We start from the raw sequence: 22,076 nt of genomic DNA on the forward strand, positions 1-22,076 counted from the left end.
CAGACCACTTGAGGGTCTGAAGCTGCATGCCAGATGTTATGGAAAAGAAGACGGTACCTACATTGCGATTTTTGTTGCCCATGGACTCATGTCAACTGTGCCAAGATTGATGAATCAGCACTTAAATTTATGAGCACCCTCCAAACCTGACCTCCCCCCATCTCCGTTAAACAGTTTTACTAAACCTTGGAAGGTGCATGGACAACCTCAAACAGCAGCTTATCATACTTGGCACAAAACTCCCCCATAAAAATGATGTGACTCACTGATCACAGTAAATGTTTCCAATCATTCAAAACACTCAACACTCCATTGACCTTTTGCTAGAAAGAGATCAGAAAAATCTTGTTCAAATTGGGTACCAAAGAGGTTCCTTGCCCTGATGGTATTCCTCTAATTGTTCCAAAGGTCAGTGCTAAGAAATTAGCTACATATAACCTATTCCTAAGAAGAGTGAAAAATCTAACTTCAAATTCACTGATCAGTCCCTGATGTTGGGGCCTGATCAGTGAATTGATCTGGCTCACAATCAGCATTCCAATTAATCTCACAGATGTCTGATGGAGTTGAGATCATGGCTCTGTGCAGATCAGTCAAGTCCTTTAATACCCTTCTCATCAAACCATTCCTACACAGATCCTGTTTTATGGATTGGAGAATTGTCATTTTGATACAGGAAAGAGCCTTCACTGACCTGTTGCCATAAGGTTAGAAGCACAGAATATATAAATGTCACTATAGGCCACAGCATTAAGCTTCCCCATTACTGAAACTAGAGGGCCTACCAAACCATAAAAAACAGCCCCAGATCACGATGCCTCCTCCACCAAATTCATAGTTGGCACAACACATTCAGGCTGGCAGCATTCTCCTGGTATCTACCAAACCCAGACTTGCCTGTCAGATGGTGAAGCATGATTCATTACTGCAGAAATAACATTTCCACTGTTCCAGGTGCCCAATGGTGGAAAGTATTACACCATTTCACCTGATGCATGGTGTTGTCCTTGCTGATGTTAGGCTTATGTGCAGCTGCACAGCCATGAAAACTCTCTATTCTTCAGCTCCCAATGAACAGTTGTGATGCAGTTGAGAGGCATTTTGGAAGTTGGTAGAGAGTGTTTCAACCAAGGATAGATGATTTTTTCACACAACACATTCCAGCACTTGCCAGTCCCTCGCCGTGATTTTATGTTGCCTACCAGGTCATGATTATGCAGTTGTTATGTTCCTAAGCATTTCCACTTCACAATATCATCACACTTACAGTTTATTAGAGTAGTCCTCATTTGGAGCACAATTTTTTTTTATCCTAGACACAGAACTGGTGTGTTTACAGGTATTGCAACCTCTTGTGTATGAGATCAATAATAATCATGATATAAAAAAAAAGTTGCAACAGTTCGAAATTTCCTGAACTGAGTTGTTGTAAAGGTGTCATCCTAATCACAGTGCCAAAATGAAAGTGACTAAGCTCTTCAGTATGACCCATTTTATTGTTAATGTTTGTCTATGAAGAATGAAAAACTTTTATACTTGTATGAGCCATTGTTGTGATGTGTATAGCCATATTATCCACTAACCCTTTGTATTAGTGGATATGGTTACATCCATCCTTTGTATTAGTGGATATAGCCATATCCACTAATACAAAGGGTTAGATCCAGATATTTTTGATCATATAATTTAAATCAGAAGTTAGAACCGAAGGAAGTAAAGACAGATAGTTTGATGTAAAGTCAAGAGTAATACAAGAGTGCAGAGTGTATTCATTGCTATTCATCAATTATGTGGATCACATTATGATGGAAAGTGGCATTAGGCCTAATAAATTGGTGATGTTGAACTGTTTTTTAACTGTATGCAGATGATGATATATTCTAAATTAATCCAGCTTAAGTCTACATGATTCCTTAACTAAACTGAATAATGCTATGACAAATTTGATATGAAAATCAGCAATAAAACAAAGACTGTAAAAATAGGCAGGATCATCAAAAACATGAGCTGCATCGTGCATTCCAACTGAAGAAGAAAAACATTTCAGCAATTTAGGCATAATTTTTAGTGAAGATGGCAATTACATATGGAAATAGACAATATTATAAGAAAGCTGGTATTGTATGTAGGGAGTAAACTAAATAAATTTATATGGAATAAGAGAAAAAAAAAAGAATAAGAAATGAAATCTGGGATTGAAAAAAATCCAGAACACTTCAAAACTAAATAAGAAAATAAGGAAAGTCAGCCATGAGAAATGTAAAGACTTGTGAATTAGCTATGGTAGTACTGAACAATGAAATACTGCTCCCAATGAAGATTCAAGTACTGCAGAAGTGTAGACATTTTAAGCCATTAGAAAAAGCAAATGAAGGGGAAAAAAAAAAGAAAAAGAAAAAAACCAACAGGTCATGGGTTCAAATCCCATTGTGGACATGAATGTCTGCAAATGTCTTTCAGTAGGAGATAAATTTCATTGCCTCACTTATTAGAGGCCTGAAGTGACACAAAATATGTTTCATGTTTAGTCTCTACAGCAGAGTTTCCAATTATATAAAAAATAAACTGTTCTGGGAAAATTTGGAGCAAAAACCAAGTAAACAATAAAGGTAACTGGCTAACCTGGTTGGGCAAACAGACAGCATCTCTACTTTCTCAAGTAGAGATGTTGTCTTTAACTCACAGACTATGATTTAATTTCCAACATGGCTTTGATGTTCATAAACGTCTTTAAAGTAGATGATTTTCATCACCAATGTTAGTCTACTTATTGTTGGCCTAAAAATTGTAAGCACTATGTTTTGTCTCTAGAGTAGTGTTCCCAGATTATCTAATGTTTAGATATCTACATTATGTTTAGACCATCTACAGTATGAAGTGTGATTTGATACTGTGAATGGGAGAAGAGATTTTCTCTCACACGTACACCAACTGAATTTCTGGTAAGAACATGGTTAAGTTATTACTAAATTATTGTGTTATTCATTTCACATTAAATGAATTTGAAAAATATAAACAGTTTGCTTAAAATTATTTATCCACACCTCCCAGATCACTTCATGCCCTAAAGTGAAACAAACAGACTGACAAATTCCATCAAACTGGTATTTTTGAAAATATAATATGATCCATGTTATATTTGTCATGAAATGTGTCTGTGGTAAGTTATGCGTACTATTACCAATATTCTTTGAAAGCACCTTGTTTTTCATTAGTGAACCTGCTGGCCAGGGTAGTTAAGAGGTTACTGGCTCTTTAACTAACATGCTGAAGATTTTATTCCCACCAAGGACATGGAGATGTCTTTAGGCAGGAGATGAATTTCCTTTCCCAGTGTGGGACCACCACCAATTACTAGAGAGATTTAAGTGGCTTAAAAAAAGTTCCATGTTTGCTATGTTATTTCTGAAAAATCAATATAATATAGCATGCTTATTTTACTATGGAGTAGCCCTCTGTTAAAAGCCAGCACGTTCAAAACAGAGGGCAGCAAAATAAGCATGCTATGTTATATTGAGTTCCATGTTTGATTGGTTTCTAGAGCAGGGGTTCCAGATTTTGAAAAAAATAAATTAAAAAATATAGTTTAGTTCTTCAGAAGCAGAACAGGCACATGTTTTATGTTTTTGATATATTACACGTTCATATGGTTTGTGACTTCATTCTACAAAGTTAATATATTTTGTATGGAAAATCATACAGTTTAATTGAGTTCAATAAAACTGGAGATGGATAATACATTTCATTTATCTGCAAATAAAAATCAAATCAGTTTGTTGCAGGTTGAATGAATACATTATACACCTTACACAGACCCACATTTACACATGGTTTATAATTACATCATATTGTTTTAACTAGTATAATTCATAAATGCCTCCCAAAGTCCAACTCCACATCTGAACTGAAAGTATATATGTGTGGCAATAATGGAATTGGTAAGGGATACTCAATGGATGAAAATTCATCACAAGCCCTTAACATTCTGGCTAAAGAGGCTCTGGTGAAGCTGTTACATACCCAACAAGTCAGCAGTGGGTTTATTTAAGCTAAAAATAAACATAGCAATCAAAGTTGGATTGATATAAATAGTAAACAATGTGGAACTGGAAAGGAAACCGAGAATAGGAACATTGAACCTATTGATCCTTACAGGTAAAGATGCGGGGGTCGAAGGATGTTACAGGAAATTAGATCACAGGTTTTGACTATGAGCAAAACAAAATGGAAAAACCAAGGAAAGAAGAATTTAAGAGGAAACTGTTGTGTATGGAAAATAAATGTGGTAAGAAAAAAGAATTTGAACCTGGATTAGGTCCAAGATTTGCAGAAAATTTAAATGAAGAATGGAAAAAAAATTGAAGATATAATAGTAGGAACAGCAGAAGAAGTGTGTGAAAAAACAGGTGGCAGCAGAAAAGAAAAAGAAACATGCTAGCAGAATGAGTGTTAAAGAAGCAGGTAAGTAAAAAAATAAAGCTTTCTAGAGGCTCATAAAGATAAAGAGTCATGTGAAAAAATAGGAAGATACACTGGGAATTTGGAAAAGGCCTATTCATAACATTTGACTTGGAAAATGTCCGAGTTCAATGAGAACTGAACTCACTCAGGAAAAGTTTGGAATAGACAGGTATAGGAAAAGAAGAAACATGAGGTAGGTTCCAAAAGTTTCTTGCCTGACATACAAAATTTGGACGAATTTTAAAACAGCATGCATGACAGATACACCATCTACAGGGAGCTTAGTGCATCTGTTTCAACTCTTTACCTGCATCATTCAGGTGGAGGTACTCGTGATATCAAGTGCTACCAAACAGTGATTGGATGGTGTTTATGGGAAAGCTTCTCCTTCATATTTCACCATGTGGAATATGAAGTTAGAAATTAATACATTAATATTAATTTCTAACAGGTGGTAACAGTTTTTAATCGGCAAACCACCAACTGCTGTATGTGCTGTATTCTATTTTAAATGATCTATTGTTAGTATTCTAGCTTGTATTTTTTTAAAACTTGTTCTTGTAATACCACTGAGGATGGTCTGCTATTTCCAGACCAAAATATTTGATTAATTAAATATCTTTCTTGTGTTTACGTGCATATATCATTCACTGCTGTATGTACCTTGTATTCCTGTTCTTTGATTTTTGCTTGTTTCTACACACTGATGATGTAATGTTATTTTCAGTACGAAATATCTGTACTTTCATTTCATTAAAGTTAATTACTGTGGTTATCATGTAATTTATTGTTTATAGTCACAATTTAAAGATTAGAATGCACAAATGTTTTTGTTTAAGAAAAATGAATAGTGGAGTCTGACTATTTTGATTGTTGAGCAATAATGTAAAAGTGAGTAGTTGAGCACTTTTTAAGTGCTGTGCAGTCTCTTCTGCACTTCCACCTGTCTCACCCTGATGCACCACTGTTTATTTCAACAAACAACAAAAAAAAAAAAAAAAAAAAAAAAAAAAAAAAAAAAAAGCTGACTTTCCAGCATCACTCTTTTCCTCAGAGTCCAAGATGATCAAATGAAATCACCTTCTACCAAACTGGAATCCAAGCACCATATGCTCCTATAGTTTTTTGAGAAAAACTCATCAGAAAACTACTAAATAATTTGGATACTAAAAAGTTCTTCTCCTGATTGTTCTTCCTAATTGTTCTCGCACACTGTGTGCTCCAGAGCTAACAACCATCCTATACTAAAGAAGGAATAGAAGTCTACTATCAAATTACTGACCAATTGCCATCACCTTGGTCCTTTCCAAAATAATGGAGAAAGGAATCAAAAGCCAACTCCTCCACTACTTAGAGGCCCTGAATTAATCAATGACCACCGGGTATGGATTCTGCCACTGAAGATCCACAGCTGGCTTAAATCACCCACCACTGGGCACGTACCATGGAAAGGTTCAGAGAAACTTGTGCTGTTGCCTTTGACATTTCCAAAGCTTTTGACTGTGAAGACCTACTAAATAAATTGCCATCCTTCAGTCTCCCTGCCACCCTCTGTAATTTGGTAGCCAGGCTTTCTCCCTGGTCATTCTCTGCGAATCATGGTAGATGGCTCGCTTTGAGCTTCACCATCAATGCTGGAGTGCCTCAAGGCTCTGTCCTAATGCCTGCTCTCTTTCTTCTGTACCTAAATGACCTACTCACAATAACCACTAATCCCATCCACAGCTATGCAGATAATAGTACTATCCACTCATTTGACAAAGCAAGCACTGCCTATACAGCCTTTCTGTTTATGGCAGCATATCTCTAATATCAATGCCATTATGACCAAAGTAATTGAAATTATAAGTATAGTGTAAAGATGTTTAAATATTTTACATACTTGGTCTACAGAAAAGCTTTACTGTTAGTTCAGTTATTAAAAACAATAAAATGTGTATATAAATATTATTATGCTGAGAAGATTTTAACCTGTGAATGATAATCTATTTCAAGCAGAATACAGCAGCAGCAGCTTGTGGTTTTTGCTGTTGGCACTAGACTATGAGACACCATTAAGAAGAAACTGCACTTCACAGTTAAAGTCCAACGGAAACAATATTTCATTAAGCAACAACAACAGCAATCAGAAAAATTTACATATTTCTTTCATTGTTTAACTAAATAACTTACAGATGTGTTCTTGCAATTTATATTTAAACAGACATCAAATAAAAGAGAAGCTTCATCTTGAATGTGCCGCTCAAAAATGTAACATGTTTAAAACTAATGAATTGCTCTCTGCTTTTTTTTGATACCAGGCTCTCATGACATCATTTACACAGATGCAAATAACTATCAAATAAAAAACACACAGGAACATTCAAAATTGTTCATTACTAGACAGTAAAAGCTTGTGAGATAAATCATTAATGTGCTTGGTTCCTGATTTAAAACACACAAAAGTACAGGTGTGTGCTTGTGTATAAGGAAATTCACTGCAGCCATCTGCTATTCCCTTGGTAAATCTGTCAATTCAGACTCAAAAATATACTTGAAAAGTTATAAAAATCAAGTGGATATTAAATCCAGCATTATTTCAAAGCCAAATACAGAAAGTATAAAAGTTTCATATGAAATTTGACCAGAGAGCTTACGGAAATACACTTGCCGGCATTTACAAGTTGCCCTACCTTATAGAAGACACGATCGCTATGCCCAAGCGTTCGTATATTTGCCTCCTATTGGTCCATTTTGATAAGGTTTCACTGGCCTGACAGCTGTTTCAAACTGGTTGGCTTTTGTCAGAGACCAGGCAGAACTTTAAGAGAACAAAAACTTTCTTTCAATACTAAGGAACTTGAAATGTCGGATGTGTATTTTTTGTAAGCGAACTCTCGGTTGGTGCATAAAAGTATTTACTAAAATAAAGAGCCAAAAGGCTTCAAGCTTGGTGATGCAAAAATTGATCAATAAAAATCAAGTGGAAATTAAATCCAGCATTATTTCAAACTATAAACTTTTATAGAAATTTGACCAGAGAGCTTACGCCAGCATTTATGAATTGTCCTAGCCAGACCTCATAGGAGATATGATAGGAGGGGAATATACAAATGCTTGGACATACCGATCGTGTCTCCTATAAGGTCCGGCTAGGGGAAACTCGTAAATGCCAGCAAGTGTATTCCTGTAAGCTCTCTGGTCAAATTTCATATGAAACTTTTATAGTTTCTGTATTCAGCTTTGAAATAATGCTGGATTTAATAAATACTTGAACTGAACTGAAGCCTTTTGGCTCTTTATTTTAGTAAATACTTGAAAAGTGTTAATTAAAACATTCACAGACAAGAATTCTGTTTTAGAAGTTTGAGAAAACTTGACAATTTTCTTAAACTAATGATACTGTGTATATTTGATTCACTAATTGATGTTAATTTTTGTCTCTACAGACATTCCAGGTATTTTTCAAATGGCTTAAAAATAGTTTGCTGAAGGTGGAGACAGCGGGCTACCCATGGCTGTGTCTTTAATCTGCTTATACATCTTGTTTTTCCAGCTGAAATATCCTGAGTGTATAACATACTGAAAAATCTTCACATCATCAGGAAAGACATCATCCTATAATCAACTAAGAATGTCAAATAATGGAATTCTGGTAAGCAGAGAAAATGATGTCAAAATTGACTGACATATCCAACTCTTGAATATCATCTACTCCTGTTGCCTTTCCACATTTCAGGCCTTTGATGTTTTTTTCTATTACAAGTATGGATATGTATTTATTCCTGACTGCATGCCTCTTGAGTATTTCATTTAGCAATTTAATTCAGTGTTGCTTTGCAAATCAATTATTTCCATTTGAAATTCCTCAGGAACCCTTTCAACGTCTATATTAAAGGGTGATGAGAAAATATCGAAATTAGTTTCATTTTTCACACTAAGTTTTTGAACCGCAAACTGAATTCTTCTTCTTGTAGTCTCCCTCTCTCTCTCTCTCTATTTCTGCTACATATTTTTTAGTTTCAGGTGGATTTTCTTTTCTCAAAATTGGAAAATGAGCCATATTATTAGATTCCAGATGCCGATTCCAAATTTTTAGTTTATTTTCAAAGGCTTTTATTTTATCAAACATTTCATTAATAAGTTTGTTCTATCCTTGAAGATTTATATTTAATTTGTTCAAATGTTGAGTAATGTCAAATGTCAATGTAAAATCTGCACATCCAGTCCTTGTCATTAAATTCTTGAAACCATTTGTCTTTCATCTCCAAGAATAACTGAATTTTGCTCTTCAAATCATACACATGCTTATGCATTGTGCAACAACTTAACCATCAAACTTCAGTGTTAAAAAGGATATTACCATATTCGCTTTCCACATCTCTCAAAAATTCCTTAAATTCGTGATAATTCAGTCCTTGAGATCTAATAAAATTAACAATTTTAATGATCGGTGGAACAACATTGGACATTTTCAAAACTTTTGCACTCAAAATTTCTTGGTGCAAAATGCAGTGAGAAATAATTATTTCGTATCCTGTTAATCTTTTTTTATGTCTCTGGATAATAATTCCGACAGACCAACATTCATACCAGACATGGCTCTAGCTCCATCTGTTGTTATGCCGATGATCTTTTCTATTGGGATATTTAATTGATTAAGAACAGTTTTCAGTTCCCTATATACATTTTTTCTGAAAATAGTTCCTTTCAATGGAACTAAAGATGCAAATTCTTCAGTGATGTTAAAACTAGAATCTGTTCCTATCAAAAAGACAGCAAGTTGTGCCATATCACTAATATCACAACTTTCATCCAAAGCCAAATCCATTGTAACTTAGAAATGTGTCTCTGCAAATACTCAATACTTTGCAAAAGATTGCAATCCGTCTTGCAATTGTAAATCATAAGCTGATTTTTGAAATTATATCTTTTTTTTATCAAGGAAAGTGAAATCTACTACCCCTAGTAGGCATTCTTTTACTATTTCTCCATCAGAGAATCATTTCATTCTTTTTGCCAAAATTTGACTAATAATGTAGCATGCACGAACTGCAGTAAATGAAGCAGCTCTAAATACATTTTGCCATTGTTTAAGATTTTTTTGCAGTTGATTCACTTTGTCCTTGCAAATTAAATTTTATAATGCCTCTTGATGTTATATTCCTTGAGAACAGATATCTTTTCACAACATATCAAGCAAACAGCATTATCTTTTATGCAAGCAAAAAAATAGTCGCATGTCCCTCTTTCGTTAAAATGACGATATTTGTCCTCAACTTTACTTTTTCTAGATTTGAACTCATTGATTAAACACAGGGTTCTGTTTGTAAAAAAAGAAAAAAAATTGTAAAGATGCAATTTTTTAAAAGAAAAAAATTGCATTACCATTATATATTTATAATTTGCTGAGGTTTTGAAACAACTTGTATCAATAAGTTTATTCAAGAATAATGCAACTACTATCATATATATTGTAGTCAAAATTCGCGAGCAAATATTTTTCACATTACCTCTTAATGCGTGCGTCATACTGATAACACATTATGCTTTTTGCTAAAGTTTTTACACGTCAGCTAAATGAAGTGCAACGTTTTGACGGGCTACAGGATAGTAGTTGGAGCGCAGCATGCGGACTGCTCATCATCACTGCACTAGTCTGAGCATCGCTCAATGGGAATTCAGAAATGTTAATAACCCATTTATTAGCAAAGGGATGCAGTAAATTTTTGCTTATGATATAAATGATTCATATTTCTGCATCAGTCTGAATTACAAATGTACTTCATAAGAGCTGGTTAATGATTGTTTTGAAACACGTAGATAATACCAAAAAGAAAATCAGTGTTGTTAAGTTATAATAGTATAAATAATAAATAATATTATAGAGTGCATAACAAGTGCTCATCCCCTTCAAGTTCACAACAAGAACTTCTCATTACCAAAACTTTAAAAAAATTAAATGGTTACAACCCTCATCAAATCCAACAGACAACTGATTCCTATGTTCCAACAACACTTAAGGATTCTTCAGACTGCAGGATTCTAATCCCTTGTATTTCTGGAATTTTTGAACCTATTGGCAGAAACATTTCACCTTAATCTCACATATTTTTCTATCAACAAAACTTCTCATCTCACATTGAATATGTGAAACTTCAAAAGTGTGGTCTGGCACAGCATAGTATTGACACTAAACACAATATCCTGTGGATGAAGTTTATCTTCTAACAGTTATAAATATGAATGTTTTTTCAAAGAAAGTTTGCAAAGCTCTTTTACCTTGGCATAATCTGAACAGGAATGATTCTCCCCCCCCCCCCAATGTTTGGGAGATTCTCATGTTATGTAAATATCAAAAATAATTTTAATATTACTTATTTTTAATATTAATTTCTAATAAGTGACAACCATTTTTAATTGGTAAATCAATTGTTGTATGCACCTTGTATTCCTGATTTGCTTGCTGTTTCCACACTTATGATGTACTGTAATTTTCAGTACAAAATATCTGCACTTTCATGAAAGTTTATTACTGTGGTTATTGTGTAATTTTTGTTGTTTTATAATTTTATACTGAATTCACATGCACACACACACACACACAGACAGAGAGAGATAAAATGCTGAAAAAGACAGTTTGTCAATAAAAGGACATTAAACAATATGCACTATTGTACTTCTAAAGAAAAAAAATAGATCGAAATCATTATCTAAATATTGGAAGACTGTTTTACTTCATTACTTTTTGGCCTCATACTTATTTACTTATTTTTTAAGTGGCACAATTGTCAGTTCATTAATGCCTCTGCCCCTTTCATCACTAACATTCTTTTGTTAACACCTTTTCATCACAGCATGTTACATGACATCTAACCAACCATCTGATAATGCCAAACAACCAACCCCTGACAATTCCAGTGTTGGCTTGCTGTTCCACATAATGGTTAAAAAGGCAACCTTGATCAAACATTTGATTAATCCAAACTGACCATCCTGAGTGTCAAGAGTTTTGCCTTAATCTGAAGGCTAAACCTCCCATCCTAACATCTGATTATACCAAATTATACCTAAGAGAATGGAGAAACAATCGGATGCCTAGTGTTGTTTTCAATGAACCATTACACGAAGGTTACTTTACTTGGCAAGGAAAAATCTATGAACAGATTAATGGTACTACAATGGGTTCTCCCCCCCCCATCTAACTTTAGAATACTTTGAGAACAAAATATACAAAACATGCCTTACCTTTAACAGCCAACATCCCAAAATTCATTTCACAGTAGATGAAGAATCAAATGCCTTTCATTTCTTGACAAATTACTCACTTGCCTTTCAGATGGTTCATTATCTTTTGCCATTTATAGAAAGCCAACACATACACAAAGGAAGATATCACATCATTATCCAGCCCAACAGTTGGAATTCTGAAAACACTTACACACAGAGCTAAAGCTATTGTTCTAATGATGAAGCTCTTTCCACAGAACTCAACTATCTTTGCCATAATTTCTTGGCCAATAGTTATAGCTCCCACAAAATGGATAAAATACTACATAGCTCTCCCACAAAGAACAAAACATCACTCTTGTGTGTTTGGTAGGTTACTACCTAAACATAAAAGAACAACACTAATATTCCTATTCCATATATCGGAGGTACGCTGAAAAGGTAGCCAAAGTACTAATATATAATCTTCATACCATGGGTCAAATTGGCAAACTCTGATCCACACTCCTAAGGACAAAGTCTATCCTCTAGCACAGTGTTTCTCAAATTTCAGATATCCGTGTACCCCTTGTTAAATTTTCATTATTACCAAGTAACCCCTAATTAATTAATAAAAAAAAAAATTCATCAATTAATTAAAAATAAATTAATTAATTAAAATTAATAAATTAATTTAAAATATTAATTAAAACTAAATATCTATTTTATTTGTATTTATATGTTCATGTAAACAAAAAATATGATTTATTTTTAAATTTTGGTTCTCTAGAGATGTCAGGCGACCCAGATGCAAAATCAACGTTTTCTTGTTGCTTACAGTTTACTTGTATTTGCTATATTGCTCTCTTTTGGGGGTTTTATAAATCCAATTTTTAACCATACGTAAGAATTTGAAAGCTAAAAAAAAATACTGTATTTACTCGAATATAACTCTAACTTTTTTTCCAAAATTAAAGCTAAAAAATCGTGTTGCGAGATACGTGAGGGAATTTTCGGAAACTAAAGTTTTCAGAAAAAAACTGAAAATGGTGCAACTCACCAAGAAGCTCCTACTCGCTATCACTACTTTTGGCATCGAGAATAGTTTCTTTGTGTGCATCGTCAAAGTCATCTACCCAAACAGCGTCATCTTCTTTCCCATTATTTCAAGCAAAAATTACCAGTAATTTACAAGACTTGAGATACGTAGAGCAGCGAAGAACTGCATATAATTGGTGTGGTATTAACAAAAGATCGCACGAACCAAAGACAAATTAGCATTTCAACTCAACTGTTGAAATGCTAATTCCCTTCAATCGAATTCCATAATATCTGAAACACATTCACTATATGTTTCTTAGTTTTAACACGTTAACAACACGGGTGGTATCAAGCAAAACCATATGTTCCACAGGCAACATATGGTTTTGCTTGGTCTATACAGCAGTTTCTGTTGGAGAGAGGATGTGATTCATTAGTTAGTGCCGTTTTATCCCGGTTGTCTCTAATTGCACTGTTTGTTGAAAAATATAATGACTCCTTTAATTATGCATAGCCGAAAATTTTTCCATGTACGCTCTAACGACCTTTCACATACCCCTGGGGGTACGCGTACCACACCTTGAGAAAAACACTGCTCTAGCATATCCTGGAGTGCATGAAGTTCCCTGAGACTGACCTGGTCTACCATGGACACACAGGATGATCTGTTAACATCTGCTTTGGAGAATAAGAAATATATTTGCTATCGTTATTATGGCAGGTCAAGACTAGCAGATCATACTTTGGATACCTGTTTACACAAGATTAGATGGAAGAAAACCAATATGCTATAAAGAAGTTATCTTGCACTACATTTACTTTTCATGTATCAGTATCAATGCAATATCATTTCAATTTTCTAGCGAATAACATTTTCAGCGAATTTTTCTGCAATCTATTTATTCATTGCGATTTATTCATTACAATTTATTCATTGTGTGATGAATTTTTCTGTGATGATATTTACTGGCAATGAATTTTCTTCTCGATCAATTGTCTGTGAACCTTCTAACCTTAACAAGTATGGCTGCATTCATCTACCAAATATTTGGGAGACAGGCATTTTAAGATCAACTCCTACTCAACTGTAATACTTCTTTTATTAAATTTTAGAGTGCACCAAATTAGGGCTTTAAATCTTTTGTCCATTACAATTTGAATTGTTTCACTTACTCATCACTGCATGTAAACTGTAACATGTTATTTGCTTTGAAGATGCTGGTTTGAATCCAGAAAAATATAAACGAATTAATAAACATCTTTTTATAAAATAAGTTAAGTATTACATCTAGTGATTGATTCAAGAGGTTTCTATATTATTTTTTAAAACCTGAATAAAAACTATTTAAAAATAAATATACTCTTTAACTAAGTATACTATTGTAATCAAAGATTGTAAACAAGTATGCCTACCTAATTAGGCAACAATGACAATAAAATTTAATGAAAAAGTGAGATAAATATATACTACCAGGGAAAAAGTCTCCATGATAGTCAGTGGGTGGTGGTACAAGAGGTGGTTCCTTTCGATTCTGCATTACAGCCTGCATAACATATTCAAGTGCTGTGCGACCATACTATAAAAAAAAAGCAAAAGCTTTTATATATACACACACACATCTACATGTTAAGCATATATTGAGTGAGCATGTGATAGAAGTGATTATCTGAAATTTTAAACTCCCACTACCTCTTAAGTTATTTCTTAAAATTTACCCCCTTATAAAATGAGCAAACAAATAACATTATTTGATTTCCTAAATATAAATACACCTAGTAGTTCAAAAAGAAAACGTGAAAGTAATGACAGTGATAATTCCATGGATGATGTAATTGTGTGTGAAACAGAAAATAATGCTAGTCATAAATGTAAAAAAATAAGTAAAAGTAAACAAAAGAAATATGATACAAATTATATAAATATCGGATTTATTAGTGTAGAAATGGATGAAATTCAAAAATCACAATGTGTTGTTTGCGGTGTAGTCCTCTCAAATGAATGTCTGAAACTAAATAAATTAAGAAGGCATTTAGAAGCGAGGCATCAACAATATAAAGATAAGCCAGAAGAGTTTTTTTATGAAAAAAATGGATGAATAGAAAAATCATAAATCCTTCATGAATGCAATAACTGTTATAAATAAATCATTAGTAAAAGCTTCGTAAAGAAGAAAAGTTGTCCAATTTTGAATACAATACATATCCGGAGGGAATATCTACACCTGTTTACCATTGCCAATCAAAATTTGTTGCTTTTTGATTCTACATATTTGTTGAAAAGGGATTTTCCACAATGGTAAATATTAAAACGAAACAACAAAATCAATTCCGAATAGACTCCTGCATGCAAACAGCATCGAGTAATGCAACTGAAGCAAGAATAGACAAATTAGTAGAGAATGTTCAACAACAGAAGTCTCATTAAAATACATTTAAGTTGATTTCTGTTTTCTGATTTTTTTTTGTCATTATAATCAGTAAGTAAAACCACTATTTTTTTTAAAAAAAAAGTTTAATTATTATTATTATGTTACTACAAACTAGGGGGCTAAACTTCTAAAAGGTTAAGAACCACTGATCTAAAGCACTCTTAATGTAATAAATTACTTATTAATATTATTACCAGGGAGTCAAGGGAGGTTATCATCACCAAAGCCAGCTGTTATCCTTCCCTTAATCTCATTCCCACTACCTCTAAAGACAAACCATTCCGTTTGCTCATTCACTGCTTAGTGAGAGAAAAACCTAACTCTTACTCCTTCTTTAATTGCAAAGAAACTTAACTTCCATGAACTCTTGAAAATGTGTTACTTGTTCTAGAGCATGATTTTCAATTACTATTTTAGTTAGCATGGGATATCTATCCCAGATTGCCATAGTTTTGTTTGTGTTAATGAAATTTATAAATTATATTCATTACTCAGTTGCTTTAAAAGGTTAAAAGATCTTTGAAGGTCCTCTTCTATGTGTAATTTTTGTATGATTAAATGATAATCTGCAAAAATTGTGTTTGCTGTTTATTCCTGGATTTACTACAGATTTCCATTTCTTTATCAGATTATCTATATATATTAAATAAGGAGAAACTATGGAAAAAGACATTCCTGTTGGAATGTCTTTCTCCATAGTTTCTATTTCTGCTGCTATGTATTCATTAATATTTATGAATGTGGTTGAATTGTTATCTAAACTCTTAATTGCATTTAATAACTGCTCTTGATAGCCTCAGTCTTCTATTATATTCCATAATAGAAGAGTCCTCTATTATATTCCATATTTGACAGAGTTAAAAGACAATTCCATTGTCTATTAACTCTGTCAAAGATTTTTCATAATGATAAATGCCAAATGATCTGTAATTTAAAGTCTTGTCTTTTTTTTCCTGATTTGCTTTAGTGTAAATACATCATCAATGCAACCTCGACCCTTTCTAAATCCAGGCTGTTCTAATAACAAACTATCAGCAATAATGGCAAGTCTTTTATTTAAAAGACTACTATATAATTTATATGCTGTATTTAATAACCTAATATCCATGTAATTTTCATATAAACTATCTCGTTTCTTAAAAATTGATATTACTTTATCCTTTTTTCCATTTTTTCTTTGGGTATATTGCAGGTAATCCAACATACTTTTAAGATAGCAGAACAGTTCTTGGGGCAAGAACTGTTCTGCTATTTGCTTGTTTATCCATTCTTCATTTGATGAGTACTAAGACAACTGGGATTTGTAGTTTATTGCTACATTTTTTCTTTTCATTATTTTCTTAGGGTTTTTATGATTTTCATCTTGTTAGTATTGCTATTATTGAGATTAAAAGAAAAAAATTTGAATATATATCATTATCTCTATCAACTATTGCTCTTACTTGTGAAGATAGATTTTTTTGTAAACACTTATACAGTATATTATTGATTGTAGTCCTCTAGTGCTTCATGTATATGTTATGGATATCTATTTTTTGGAAAAATCAGTTTGTGATATTTTAATTCATAAAATGATGAGAAATCTCTCAGTTTAGTGATATTTTGATTTACGTACTGTTCTCTCTATATGCTTACAATGTGTGGTACACTTTGGTTTGCCTCTCTAGTCTTCTGCAATTATCAAATAATCATTTTTCTTACAATGTCTCATCAGCTTTTCTATATCATAGAAAATAGTTTATTTTCTATGTAAAATAGTTTACTTTCTTCTATTTTTCCTTCTTCTGGAACATATATTCTCATTACTATTAGCTTCTTTCAAATTTCAGTGTTACGGTCGTTATTCTTTCATTAATAAAAGTGTAATTCTTAATTCTTGTCTTCCATTTAGTTCCATCGTTATAACTACACTACAACTTGCTTTTTTTTTTTTTTATTCTACTCAACACCACTGTATATTACTACCATAATCTTCCATTTATATAGTTACCTAACTGTTTGCTGAGTTCTGTTTCTTTTCAAGCCTAATCCCCTAATATTCCAAGTGATGACATTTAATATATCCATTATTCTAAATTGATTACCCTTATTATTTGTGCTGTTTTCAGTAAATCTACTGCTTTTTTTTTTTTTTTTTTTTTGTGCTTCTGAGTTTATTTATTTATTTTTTACAAGAGGTTACTAGTCTCTGACTTAATTCCCCAAACTATGAAGTGCTGCAGCTATAAAATCAGTTACTGAGAAAAAAAAAAAAAAGAGAGAGAGAGAAGTATATTGTGCGATTTCTGTTGCCACTGACTACATGCTTCCTGCACAAAAATAGATGAATCAGTGCACAAGCTTTTAATTGATCTCAACCAGCCTTTCTTCTGTAAAACAGCTACTACACTTAGGCAAATGAGTTGAAAATCTCGAACAACACCTTAATACTATGATCAAAACTTTCTTTTCCAAAATCCGAATGCTCTAAACTAAGCTTGAGCTACTCGATGACCAGCGCCTGATCACAAGTGCCCCCTGGCTCGTTAATGAACTCCACGACCTAATTGCATTAGTGGTACACTAGTTGATCCAGGCTGAAAACAGGAGACTCAATGCCATTGTTTTGAACTTTCCAATGGAAAACAGTAAATTGTTAAAAAGAAAACATCAACAAATTAGCAGGAGATCCCAGAAATATTGTCAGATGCCATTGTTTCGGACCTATAAAAAGAAAGGATGCAATGAACTTTCCATGTCTCGTGAAAGTGACCTGTGATAAACACATCCAAATTAATGACAGCAATAAACAAATTAGACACCTCCCACGAATTATGCACATGTGCTTGACCTGACTTAACATTTGCCCAGAGGGAACAAAGATGCCACTTCAAAAACAACTGAAGAAAAATGCCAAAATGGAGACAACCGTTGGATCATGGACTATAAGAAGTCAAATTAGTACAAAAACCAAGTGACGACACTGCTAGCAGCCACCATGGCAACCAGTATGCAGGCACTGCAATGGGACATGTGCAAGACCCTTGCAGTCAAATCTATGTCCACAGAGCCTTGCACATCCATTTCACTAACATCTGTGGCCTCAACTTCAACCTTAATAGTGTCCACTACCATCTGCAGTCCAACAAACCTCACCTACTCTTTTTAGCAGAAACTCAAATCTCACCTGCCCACAGCACTATCTATCTCAAGGTTGAGATAGATAGTGCTGGGGGGAGTGTGGATTCCACATGGTTCTATTCCCTCACCCACCTCACTCTTTTCCCTCACTTAGAACCGTGTGGATTCCTCAAGGTTCTATTCCCTCACTCTTCCTTCTGCATATCAATGACCTACTTTCGACCCAAGAGTGACATCTATGCATATATCTGTTCTGAAATATCTTGCCAGAGAGCACCTAACTTAGAATCACCCAACTCTGACCTTCTTTGGTTGAAAATACCCCTTCCCAACTCAGTCAAATTCATCTGTTACCTCTATTGCTCTCCTAGTGCCGCCAACCACTCTGAGCTTTTTACAAGGGGGACAGCCTCCGAGACTACTATGCTTCATTTTCATGGTTGGACTATTGTTTCCAATCTTCCAATCCAAACATATGCACCGAATGAATCACCAAAGTAATCCTTGCTGGTGTGGGGGAATATGTTTCCCCCAAGGGCTATACAAATGAAAAATCAAGCACACAACAACTGGCTTAAATCAGGAATGCCATCCTCCTTCACTGCTTATAATGAAGCCCGAAACAGATGCAAGAAAACTATCAATGATTCCAAAATATAATTTGAATGGGCAAAAATCAGGAAACTTTCAGCCTGCCCAAATGGCAGCCATGGGTTTTGGTGTCTTGCTAAAGCAATTGATCATAACTTTTGCCCTACACTATTCCCACCCTATCATACCCATATGGCTCTATTGCAACATCACCCATAGAAAAAAGCTTATCTCCTGGCTTCACACTTTGCCTCCAATGCATGCATAACTGACAATGGCAAATGCTCCCCCAATCATTCCAACTGCCCAACATACAATGCCGCTATATCCTTTTGCCAGAAAGAGATTAGAAACCTATTGTCTAAATTAGACAAAAAAAAAAGACTCCTGGCCCTGATGGCATTCCGCCAATTGTCCTGAAGGTCTGTGCACCAGAACTGACTCCTATCCTATGCCACCTATACGTACTCTCTTACTCCCCACTGATATCTATCCCAAAGCCTGGAAATTGGCCTCTATTCAACCTATTCCTAAGAAGGGATACAAATTGCTGCCATCTAACTACTGCCCTATCTCACTCACCTCAGTCCTATCTAAAGTGATGGAGAAAACCAATTCTCAACTCCTACACTACCTTGAAGGCACCCAGCTATTAAGCGACCACCAGTGTGGATTCCGTCGCTGCTGATCAACAGGAGATCTACTCTCATATATCACCCATCTCTGGACAAATGCCCTGGAGAAATTTGGCATATTTCAAGTGGTTTCACTTGATATCTCTAAAGCTTTTGACTGGGTCTGGCACAAAGGCTTACTAAGCAAACTCCTATCATTTAGACTGTCTCAGAACTTCTGCAGCTGGATTGCCAGCTTTCTGTCTGGATGCACACTGTATGGTAGTAGATCGTTCCATATCCTCTCACCATCCAATTAATGCTGGGATTTCACATGGTTCTATTCTCTCACCCACCCTCTTCCTTCTGTATATCAATGACCTACTTTTGACCTCCAACCCAAGTTGACAAACCTTACTCTACACCCTTGTTCTTCAACTTGTGGTCCATGGACCAGTGCTGGTCCACAGAAATTTCCTAGCAGTCCACCAAAATTTTCCCCCAATCATGTAGCGGCTACATGATTCAGGCGCTATATTGTTGCAGGGTGAGCGGAACGCTGTCATTCGACGGCTGCGCACTTCGTCAAGTGTGCAGCCGTCGAATGACAGTATTGAGTCAGCTCACCTGTCGACGACACATCGCAAAAATTCTTATTTTATCACGCTCGTCCATATTGTTTTCAGAAAACAAGTTATTTCTTTCGTAAAATTTGAAACCCTACAAAATGGAGACAAAAAAAGTCAAACAGCAAAACCTTTTAACCTTCTTTAGTAGAGGCAAGGACAATATTCAGGAGAAAAGTAGTGATGGTACCGAAAGTATGCCAAGTACTAGTGCTTCAAGTTTAGAAGAAACAAAGAAAAAGAAATATGTTGATACTTCGGAATGTGCAATACAAACCGAAAAAAGAAAAGGAAACTTTGTTAGGCGTTTCGACAAGAAGCTTGGTTTCATTATAGCCCCTGGCAGTGAACTGTCACCACGCCCTTTGTGTGTAGTATGTTCCGAAATTCTGTCAAACGATGCTATGAAACCTTCCAAACTTGCTCGTCATTTTATTGATAAGCCACTAGACTTTTTTCAAAGATTACGTGACCAGATGAAAAGTCAGAAAAGTGAAATGAAAATGATGATGACTAGTGACAAGTCACTGCTTCGAGCTTCTTATTTAGTTGCTCTTTGAATAGCTAAAATGAAAAACCGTTTACTATTGGTGAGGAGTTAGTAAAACCTTGCATCTTAGATGTCGTACGAAAAATTTTGGGTCCTCGAGGCACTAAAAAACTGGAGGCTATATCGCTTTCGGACACCACCATTCAGAGGAGAATTAATGATATGGCCACCGATATCGAAAAGCAAGTTGTAGAGGGAATAAAGAAATCGAGACATTTCGCAATTCAACTTGATGAATCAACTGCATGAGTAACCATGCTATCCTACTTTGCTTCGTGAGGTATAGTGAAGATGAAGACTTCAGGGAAGAACTTCTTTGTTGCCTTGACTTACCTGGACGGGCCACTACTTCAGAGATATTTAATGCTCTTGACGGGTATTTTCAAGCGCAGGGCTTAGAGTGGAGTAAATGCATCGAAGTGTGTACGGATGGTGCTGTGAGCATGACTGGACGTCACTCAGGAGTAGTTGCGAAAATAAAGGAAGTCGTGCACCCTGTATGATCCACCGGGAGCACCTAGCTGCAAAGAAGCTTTCTACTGAACTAAACACTGTGATGAATGATGCGGTGAAGATCATAAATGAAATTTGTAGTCAAGCTATGAACTCCAGGTTGTTCATGACACTGTGTGAGAGTATGGACTCACACCACCAATGAGAGTATGGACTCACACCACCAACATCTCCTTCTCAACGCAGAAGTGAGGTGGTTATTGAGAGGAAGAGTTCTTGCACGCCTTTTCGAACTGAGGGAAGAAGTAAAGCAGTTTCTGCAAGAGTGCAAATCTGACCTAGTAGTGCTTTTGTTGAATGAGGAATGGATAGCTAAGGTTGCGTATATGGCGGACATATTTAGCCTTCTTAATGAACTTCAATATTTCTCTTCAGGGGTCTTGTACAAATATTTTTACACTGAGAAATAAAATGGATGCATTCAAAAAGAAGCTGGTTCTTTGGGATAGTCGCATACAAGAGGAAGATATAGAAATGTTTCCACTTTTGGGAGAATTATTGATTGCTGCTGATGTCAACAAGAAAGTCATAATCAACATTAAGTCACCATTTAAGGGTGTTAGCTGAAAACTTTAATAATTATTTACCTGAAAATGAGGATCCTCGTAAAGGTAACCTCTGGATTAATAATTCCTTCTTGGAAGATATAAAATCATGTGCACTATGCAACATGAAATCCTTGTGAAAAAGAAAAGCTGATCGAGTTGTCTTCTGATGTCACTCTGGTGTCCAGACATAAAATGCAATCATTGTCTCAATTTTGGATATCAATGGCAAAAGAATATCCATCTCTGAGTTACAAAATTATCAAATTGTTGGTCGTTTTTTCGACTTCCTATTTGTGTGAAAAGACTTTTTCAGCCATGTCAGTAATAAAAAACCAAACAAAGAAATCGAAAGGATGTTATTGCAGCGCTTCGTCTCTTAGAAACAACGCTCCAGC

General features: G+C 34.8%; 1 protein-coding gene across 1 annotated transcript in view; it reads right to left on the reverse strand.

Moving 5' to 3' along the window:
* The window catches only part of LOC150095842 (protein strawberry notch homolog 1-like), a 447,536-nt gene that overhangs the window by 115,608 nt on the left and 309,852 nt on the right, over positions 1-22,076 (reverse strand). The window contains exon 21 of the mRNA XM_090408811.1: positions 14,162-14,267. Within this exon, the coding sequence (XP_090264937.1) occupies positions 14,162-14,267 (106 nt within the window). The remainder of the gene's footprint in view (positions 1-14,161; positions 14,268-22,076) is intronic.

The sequence above is a fragment of the Typopeltis vanoorti genome, chromosome 19 (genome assembly GCF_054136105.1).
Source record: "Typopeltis vanoorti isolate ZY-2024b chromosome 19, IOZ_Tvanoo_1.0, whole genome shotgun sequence".
Classification (NCBI taxonomy): domain Eukaryota; kingdom Metazoa; phylum Arthropoda; class Arachnida; order Uropygi; family Thelyphonidae; genus Typopeltis; species Typopeltis vanoorti.